This window comes from Epinephelus moara, chromosome 7 (genome assembly GCF_006386435.1).
Source record: "Epinephelus moara isolate mb chromosome 7, YSFRI_EMoa_1.0, whole genome shotgun sequence".
Classification (NCBI taxonomy): domain Eukaryota; kingdom Metazoa; phylum Chordata; class Actinopteri; order Perciformes; family Serranidae; genus Epinephelus; species Epinephelus moara.
The window spans coordinates 17,880,291-17,889,768 of record NC_065512.1 but is presented as its reverse complement, the minus strand read 5'-3'; the positions used below and the strand labels follow the sequence as shown (position 1 = coordinate 17,889,768).

The following is a 9,478-nucleotide window of genomic DNA, read 5'->3' as shown; positions in this document are numbered from 1 at the left end:
CTTGGATCAATATGGTTTCCATCGTCCCGAGTGGGAGGCGGATTACTCAATCCCTCTGCAGACACTAATTTCCTATTATATGTTTATGACGATGATCCGGAAACTCATACCAGAGGCTCCTGAACTTTCACTTGGTTTCACTCAGTCTGAAGACCGACGTGTGTGGATCGCTGACATGATCACGGGTCGGGATTTCAACCACCTGTACTTGACGGATCTTGGAAATGTGACCAAGACATTAACACAACGCGGGGCGGATTAGAGTAACCATACTTCTAGACATTTTTGGACCAAGTTAGCAGCACATTCCTCGACACACGAGTCTTTTTTCACACGCGGGGTACAACATGAGGACCTTTCTGGGAGTGTTAATGGTGATCATTGTCTCAGGTATGCCTTCATATCACTCAAACTCGACAGTAATGCCTCTGGCAATGTATTTTAAATGCTATGGTGCAGAATAATCAAATGAGTCTATTAGTGTGTCATTATTAACAGCAGGGTATATTGCCCAAGTAGCCTACTGTAGACTGTACTGCAATACTGGTTATTACTGACGCATGATTGACATGTACTTTGTGTTTCAATTCCCATTTATGGATTGCCTAACAAACGCATCACAAATTTGTGACCCAGTTCCCCTTGTAAGATTTCAGCATTTATGAAATCCAGCCTAAGAGTTAAAAAGTACTGTGTGGCTGCAGGGGTTCAGAAATATAAGTAGGTCTAATAATGTAACACTGATTTAACACTCAATATTTGAACCAGCAGCTGCTCTGGTAATACCTAAGATCAATAGAGTTTTGCCACTAGTGCCACATAAATGCAGTGTTGGAAAAGTGCAAAGTACAAACTCAAGGTACGTGTACTTTAGAGCACTTTATGCTACTTCATACTTCCACTCAACCACATTACAGAGGTAAATATGGCACTTTTTCTCTCTCTTACTTACTCTGATTTTAAGAGTCTGTGATAAACTGAAGGATGAAGTGTTCCTTAATGTGTTGAGAAAATCCTCCTACATCTGGAGCTAAATAAACTCTTTAAAATCCCTCTTGGATCAGATGAAAAATGCATCATGACAAAGCTGAAAACACACTAGCCGCGCTAAAAACATATGGTGGTCTTATAGAATAAGATGCAACAGTATGTAAAGGAGTTAAAATTAGTACAACCTTAAATATCTACAGCAGTAAAGTGGGACATTCACAGTAATGCAGCAGTAACATTAATCCACAAACATCATATATAACAGTAAAATACTAATACAAAATTACTTTTACTTCAGTAAGGTGTTGAATGCAGGACCTTTACTTGTAGTGGAGTATTTTCACAGTGTTATATTAGTGCTTTTACTTAAATAAACAATCTGAATACTTCCTTCAACACTGTATGAATGTAAGTCCTTTAGGCATTCAGTATAAAAACAGGGTTAAAACAACAAGAGGGACTTGTAGAGGTCAGGGCGTATTCATGGAGTAAGGTGAAGTAAGGTTAATAATGAAACTTTACTTGGATTTTGGTTTGTTTGATTCTTATGTTTAACTTCATGTTACATGTTTTGTGTCTGTCTTTAACATCTTTGGACTGAGCTGGTAGTAAAAGTTTCTCACTTCATCAACACCCCTTGAGTAGTTTTACAGAGCTGTAAATCAAATCCAAATGATTGGTTTTTGTTGTACACGTATAAATGTGTCATGAGGTAAATTCTTTGAATTCTCTGTTATGACTCGTTTACAAACTGAAACAATGCATTGTTTAATCAATCAATCAATCAATTTTATTTATAAAGCCCAATATCACAAATCACAATTTGCCTCACAGGGCTTTACAGCATACGACATCCCTCTGTCCTTAGGACCCTCACAGCGGATAAGGAAAAACTCCCCCAAAAAAAACCCTTTAACGGGGGAAAAAAACGGTAGAAACCTCAGGAAGAGCAACTGAGGAGGGATCCCTCTTCCCTCTTTAAGAGCTCCATAATGACTGAAGGCATTTCTTTAATACATCAAGTAGCAAATACATTTATATTGTTTATTTAAATTCACTTAAACACCCTTTACTTGTCAGAGTTTTGTGGTTTGGGCTTCAGTGAAAAAGTCCATTATTTGGTTTAAGGTCACCAAAGCATGTCTCCTAGAACAAACTATTTTATTTGTCGGATATCAGCAGGACTGGAGCACTATGTAGGTCAACGTTTTTACATTGTTTAGGCTAAATGATCTCAGACATCACCAGCTGGCTTCATCTGGTTTCGTTCTTCATACACTTGAGGTGGAATACAAACAAAGTGAGTCTCTGATTTTTAACTAGGAGTGGCTTTGCAGTCATGTTTTAACAACAAAGAACCAAAAGGTCAGGGTTCACAAATTAAGCACCATCAGTAAAATCTGCACAGTTGTTTGCCAGATGGAGTTTGTACAGTTTATAAATTGATTTTAATATGTAACTATGAGGCACTTTAGTTATCACAGGCACAGCAAGGGGAGACAGAGGCTATGGGAGGTCAATGGGGGGGACAAGGGACTTTGCTAATAAATGCAGTGAAGGTGTTACTGTGGAAGGAAGTAATTGGATTAGTAATAACAACGCAAACATAAAAAATGCTAGCAAATGCATTAAAATTATAGAAGGGGGAAATGAAAGCAGGACATTGGTTACTGGACACGACTGGATACTTAATTCAAATGTCATTGTGGTAAAAAATGACGATTGTTTTTGTTACACAGAGAAAGTGAAGTAGGCTTTAAGAATTAAGTGGAATGAAGTTGAACTAGTCTTTTATCATTAATTTAAAGAAACAGTGTACAGGGGCGCTCAGTAGCTCAGTGGGTAGAGCAGGCACCCCATGTACAAAGGTACTGTCCTAGCCACAGCGGCCGCAGGTTTGATTTCCGCCCCAAGCCCTTTGGTGTATGTCATCAACTCTCTCTTCCCCTTTCACTCTGTCTGTCCTATCTAATAAAGGCACAAAAAGCCAAAAGAAAGAAGATGTAATATTCAGGAGGATTTAGTAGCATCATGTGGTGAGGACTGCAGATTGCAACCAGCTAAAACTTGTCGAGGTTAGAATTCTCTCAGTGTTCATTGTTCAGGAAGTTTTTACCAGGAGCCAAATTATCTGCAGAGCAAAAACACTGAATAAGGCAGTTTCACGTTACAGATTGTTTTTACGACACTCTTGCCAAGACAGGGCTGCTACCTGTGATGGCCAACTTGAAAATGCAAATGGTACATATTTTTCCTACAACCTGTGGTGCTATTTATCAAGCTAGATTGTTTTGGTGTGAGTTGCCGAGTGTTGGAGATATCGGCGGTAGAGATGTCTGCCTTCTCTTGAATATAATGGATCTAGATGGCACTCGACTTGTGGTGGTTTAAGTGCCAAAAAATACATTTGAAGATCTCAACAGCTCTTTCCTGAAATCATAACACTTCCTTCTGTAGCGTGATACAGTTGGCAGGTGTAGTTTGGAGGAAAGAAGAAAATAGTTCCTGTGAAACTGCTCACAACAAGGTCTGTGGATTATCTTGAGAATCCAGGTCATGATTTCGGAAGAGACATTGCTGTTGAGTTTTGAGAAGGCGGACATCTCTACAGCTAATACTTCAACACTCGGCAACTCACACCAAAACAACCTAGATTAAAAATACCTAAGCTTTATTAGTTTCGAGTGAAAATCAATCATAGTTGTACAGGTAAGAGAAAAAATGTGTATTTTTGATTTTGGGGTGAACTATCCCTTTTAAGTACAAGTACAGATGTATCATCAGCTAAATACAAGCTACTTAAAGTATCAAAAGTAAAAGTAGTAATTCTTGACTCACATGTTATTGCATATGACATCATTAGAGTGATAATACTGATGCATCAGTGTGTAATTAGTATTTTAGCTGCTCGAGGTGGAGCTAGTTTTAACTTCTCTCCAGTTTTGTTCCAACCTTTGAAGGGTCACGAGATAAATCTGTCAGAATTGTAAGATGATTAATGAGGGGGGAAACAAGTGGAAATGAAGCTCAGATACAGCGGTCTGTTTTCATTGTTTGGATTTTGCTTAAATCTTGGCTTTTGCTTGTGAAATACGTGATAATTGTAGCTCTTTGGACCTCAAACAGTTACTTAAATGCAACCATGTGAGAAGTTCAGAGAAAAAAATTCCTGGGGAGGAGATGTTAACAGCTTATAAACATCTGAAGCAAGGCAAAGTGACTTAAGTTCAGTGTGATTTTAATGAAGTCACAAGACAAAAAGTTTGGGAACAACTGGATTAATCTTTCGTGGTGTTTTGTATTCTATTATCCTATCAGATTTTTTAATGTCAAATCTTGATTTGAAAAGTAATTAGTGAATACTGGTGTTAAATATAAGTTGTGGGGTAAAAAGTTTCCAACAGTTTCCTCTACATGGTAGTAGAGTAGAAGTATAAAGTAGCATAAAATGGAAATACTCAAGTAAAGTACAAGTACCTTGAAACTGTACCTAAGTGCAGTAGCCTACATGAATAAGTGTACTCAATTCCTTACGACCACTGGGATCACATATTAGCAGATGTCCTCCAGATGTCTGCCAGATGCACTTCTAAAGAAAATGTGAAAATGTGCGTCTGTGTTTCAACTGATAACTATTAAAACTATTCTAACATGATGAAGGGTAGTATTTAAAATATTTCAGTCCCCTGTTCACACTGCTCAGCATCACACAAAGGTCTAAATGGACCAAAACGCGAGTATGATACATAAATCGTGATGCTGAGAGAGGAGAGAGCAGTGTGGGATCTTCTTTCTTAAGGCTCAAGTGATATTTCCTATGCACCTGCATCTGAGATAGCTTAAAAATTACATACCATGATGTGAAAGTGACCCCAGCAGGAGCAGAGACAGCTGTAACATCTTCATGTCAAGCTCAAAAATGGCTCTTCTTTAGTGAACCTAACTCAGTTGATTTTATATTTTCATAACACGTAAGCCCACTTTTGAACTTATTATTCATGTACTCACATTTTTAAGGCAGACGTTTTTGAATTAAATGTTTCATTGTATATGTGTTTAAAATATTTTTATGGGAGGTCAAGAACTGCACTTATCCCAGTTTACCTTTTCTCCAGGTGACAACGAGGCTATTAAAGGCAGCTTAGACGGCAGTGTCCTTCTGCAATGCAACTGCTCAGAGAGGAATGTGAATGAGAAGCTCCAGTGGCAGAAGGAAAAACCATTCATGTTGATGGTGTTCAGACACAATGAGACGAATTCAATGTTTAACGAAAGATACAAGGGCAGGGCCAAGACATTTCTGTCCGACAACAGAGACAACTGCTCCATTCTGCTGAACAACATCACAGCAGACGACCAGGGGATTTACAAGTGCAGTTTTTACATTCAAGAAACATACCAGAGATCATTTGTGAATCTAAGCGTGTCTGGTGAGTCAGTCATTCATCACGCATACCGACAGTGTTTGATCACTCTTTCCTTCATGCGACAATTTCCAATAGAGAAGCAATGAAATTTTGTATAATTTTAACTTGAGTCTTCTCTCACCAGCGGACTACCATGTCTGTCAGAATTGCGACAACCCGAGTGGAAGTGGAAAGGTTTTCCATTGTTGCGTGAAAGGACGCTACAGGAAGACTGAGATTCAGTGGAGGTTGGATGGACAGCTTCTTACTAATTCAACCACAACTTACATAACCCACACATACTACCTAGATGCTACAGGCTACTACTATTTCAACAGCACAATCAGCACTAAACTCAACTGGACATCAAATCCTACATGTGATGTGAAGGCAAAAGGCGTGTCAACTAAAATCTTCAATGACTGCAGCACTGGTAACTATTTGTTTTAGCTGTAGCAAAAGTCATAAAAACAACATATTGTAAAGCATTACAAAAGTTAAGTTTAGGATCTGACATCAAATCATTGAGTTAGGTCATCATATTTTTGTGTTTCTTGCACAGGACCCTTCCGGCGGGTGCAAGATTCAGGTAGATACCGGCACTTAACGATCATTCCCATTACATTGGTGCTTGGACTTTCCCTGCTCTTGTGGCGGTATCGTTCCAACACCTCACGGTAAGTTTTGCAAGTGTTTGTCATCATGCCAGAGATTTTTATTCAAGATTTTTTATTTCAGTTTCACCGGTTAAACCAGATTTGCGCAACACTTTCTGCAGTTGTTAACCAAGCAACCAACGCTTTTGCTCGTCTGTGTCAGTGTGTCATTGTTACTGGGTCTCCCAGTGGAATTAATCTTTACATGTCTTTGTCTTTGAAAAAGGAGTACGCCGAGGATAAGAGATGACCTATACTGCTAAGAACCCATGACGAACTCCAGTGTGACAATGTGAGAGTGTGTTCCACTGAACTGTTAGTCACGAATGTGGCATCATGCCCACACAGAGTCTCTCAACAGGCAGGTTACATCCTGTGTTCATGCCGCTCAAGGAATGTGGTGTTTATTTTGGAAGAAGGTACCAGCCTTGTGAACTTTTATGGACGTTTGCAGGGAGGTGTTTTTATTGTTATACTTCCTTATCACTGTAAGGAGAGATTAACCTCTGTGATCTGAGGAAAAAGTGAGACATTTAAATATAATTAGATACACATGGTGTTGACCATAGACTCCATAAAAAATGGACGTAGCTATCATGACTTCACCCATTGGTTTGTGGAATGCTGTTTTGAAGCCTCAAGTTCGGCATTTTGGCTGTCGCCATCTTGGTTTTTTGGAGCAAGAAGTGACCATATTTGGACGAGAGCTTGGAGCTGTGGAGGAGCGAGGGATGGATCCAACTCTAGACTGTGGTGAGGCCTTAAAGACAGCCTATCACTCAAGTGGCCACACACTTAAATATGGGTAACTCTCGGTCTTTAAAATGTAAATGGGTGAGTTTTTAAAAAATTCACCCCCCGTGCAGTTGTCATGACTGCTGACATTAGCTGTAGAAGCCAAAACTTTTTTTGTACCAGGCTGTAAAGTTGTAAGGCTGGGCATTTTAACATGGGAGTCTATGGGGATGGACACTGTTTTGGAGCCAGCCTCAAGTGGCCATTAGAGGAACTGCAGTTTTTTTGCACCTCCACATTAGGTTCATTTCTCAGCCTCGGAGGTTGGTTTCTACAGGTATCACACACTTACATACTTTAAAGATATTTTTAACCAAATTTAAGACTGATTTTTAGACAAATAATCATTTTATTATTCAAATATTGCAAGTAAAGGTATATATATATGCTCCTGTGCAGGAGTAGGTATAACGTATGGTTATGAGAGTGAGTTAGGTTAATATAAATTTTGTCAACAAGTAAGTGCAAGTGTAAAGTAAAAAGACGGTTTAGGTTAACACTGGGGGTTTAAGGTTTGTAACATCAGAAATGTGGACCAAAAGTGATGAAAAGAAATTAAAAGATGGATAAAGAAAAATAGATAAAATGACCTTAGAAATCCAAATCCAAATTTAAGACTATTTAATGCATTTGAAGGTTTTATATTTGAAATTAAATTTGAGACAATTAAAGACTTTTTAAGAACCTGCAGACACCCGGGTTACATGAAGAAAACACAAAAAATACAGGAATCATCGCACAACAACAACAAAAAGTTGATTCTGTAGCAGGTAAAATTTGACACTATTCATATTCAAATTGAGCCAGAACAGCTTTGAAAATGTGTTTTGTTGACATGGTTAAATGTAAATAAGACCATTTTCTGAATGTACAAAAAAAGTTAAACTGTTTCACATATACTCCCATATACTTAAGTCCAGACATACAGCAGAAAACTGAGCCATTTAATGATTTAGTTTATCTATATATACTGTAAGTGCCGTACTTCAAAAAAGGTTATAAATACATTTATATTTACTGTAGATATTTTAGGTAACTTCATCTATATTGCAACAATTGTAATGAATGGAAGTTGTATGAAATGTGTTTGCATTAGTGTGACTATCTACTGTGATTACCTTGTAAAGGTCCTTGATCGAGGCTCTTCTAACATTGTGTGTTAAAATACAGCCTGTTTTTCTGTAACTGCCTGTTATATACTGGTTACACTGAATGTTGTTGCTTTATCAGATTTGTTTTACATTTGTAAACAAACACATTAAGGTCATTTTATATTATATGAATAATACATCAAGTTTTGGAGGGAACCCCTGTGACAATTTTGTGCCATTTAAGCCTGTGAATGAGCCCTACCTGGACAGCCGAACAGTCAAAGACATTTTTATCTTTCTCAGTCTGGAAAGATGTTGTTGAACTCCTGGAACTGGGACACATATTGGTGGTCCAGATGGCCAGTCAACCATGAGTCTCATATTCTGGGTTCGGACAGCAGCCTTGCTTCTGCAGCTGCAAACAGGAGACCACGCCAAATCTGAAGCGAGCTGGATGAGAGGGAATTGCAATAATATGTGAACATGTGAATGTGTGGACTTTTTTATGATCAGCAAAGGGTGACCTGAAACCTACACTGGGTGTGTTTTGCTCTGGAAAAAAACTGAACAACCCTTTTCACCTGCATACTACGGTTTGTTTTGTTTTTTTTGAGTTGCTTATTCCTTATGTTGTTTTATATCTTGTCATCATTCTCACTTTCTTTGTGTAAGTTGTTTGCTTTGTGCTTAAAAGCAAAACACTGTAAAAGCATAGTACCAGTGTCATTTAAAGCTTTCCAGCATGCTGAGACTGGTTAGTGGAGCTTGGGCAGAGATTAAATTCAGCCTTTTTTTGTCTAGCTGGAGGAAATGTGGCAACATTTGGCACTGTGTATACAGTATGTGCGTGCAAGAGAGATTACAGATGCCATTAAATACAATAAAGTACATCAAAGAAATTTTTTTGTTTTAATCTGTCTTCTTCTTCATCATCTGCATGGTTGCCTTGTAAACATTTTCAAGAGAAGTTAATGAACCCAAATTTGGCAAAGCAACAAAGTTTGATAGACAAAACGTGAATGGCAAACTCATTTCTCTTTAAAGGAATAGTTCACCGACAAAATTACCGTTTGTAAATCAATGCTGTGTTACCTTGCATTGGTGAAGAAAACTTATTTTTCTTTCATGTCTCCACAAAAAAATGGCAAACATATTGATTTATTGGGCACCATGTTTACCAACAGCAAACATCTGTCAACAAACTCACACAACTCTTGCAGTATAATCCAAGTTTCATTTATCCAGTCCTTAGCTCAGTACTTCACAAACACATGCATTTTCGCTAAAACCTTAACTATTTAAAACTGGACTGAAACATATACACTCACCGGCCACTTAATTAGGTACACCTGTTCAACTGCTTGTTAACGCAAATAGCTAATCAGCAAATCATGTGGCAGCAACCCAATGCATTTACGCATGTAGACATTGTGAGGACGACCTGCTGAAGTTCAAACTGAGCATCAGAATGGAGAAGAAAGGTGATTTAAGTGACTTTGAACGTGGCATGGTTGTTGGTGCCAGACGGTCTGTCAGAAAC

General features: G+C 38.3%; 1 protein-coding gene across 2 annotated transcripts; it reads left to right on the top strand.

The window, feature by feature from the left end:
• Window positions 1-74: 74 nt before the first annotated feature.
• On the top strand, window positions 75-8,831 carry si:dkey-192g7.3 (putative butyrophilin subfamily 2 member A3). Of its 2 annotated transcripts, none has more exons than XM_050049264.1 (5): window positions 75-390; window positions 5,106-5,420; window positions 5,542-5,829; window positions 5,959-6,073; window positions 6,279-8,831. In XM_050049264.1, the coding sequence occupies exons 1-5, from the start codon at window positions 348-350 to the stop codon at window positions 6,313-6,315; spliced, it is 798 nt and encodes a 265-aa protein (XP_049905221.1). In that variant the 5' UTR covers window positions 75-347; the 3' UTR covers window positions 6,316-8,831. The 2 variants fall into 2 exon arrangements, with proteins under 2 accessions (XP_049905221.1, XP_049905222.1); XM_050049265.1 differs by lacking the exon at window positions 75-390 and adding an exon at window positions 863-919.
• The last annotated feature ends 647 nt before the right edge of the window (window positions 8,832-9,478 follow it).

Bases quoted from the DNA above. Each gene is read 5' to 3' on its own strand.
- si:dkey-192g7.3 (XM_050049264.1), top strand. From the start codon at position 348: ATGAGGACCTTTCTGGGAGTGTTAATGGTGATCATTGTCTCAG. The intron at 391-5,105 runs GTATGCCTTCAT...CCTTTTCTCCAG, and splicing joins AATGGTGATCATTGTCTCAG to GTGACAACGAGGCTATTAAA. The intron at 5,421-5,541 runs GTGAGTCAGTCA...TTCTCTCACCAG, and splicing joins TGTGAATCTAAGCGTGTCTG to CGGACTACCATGTCTGTCAG.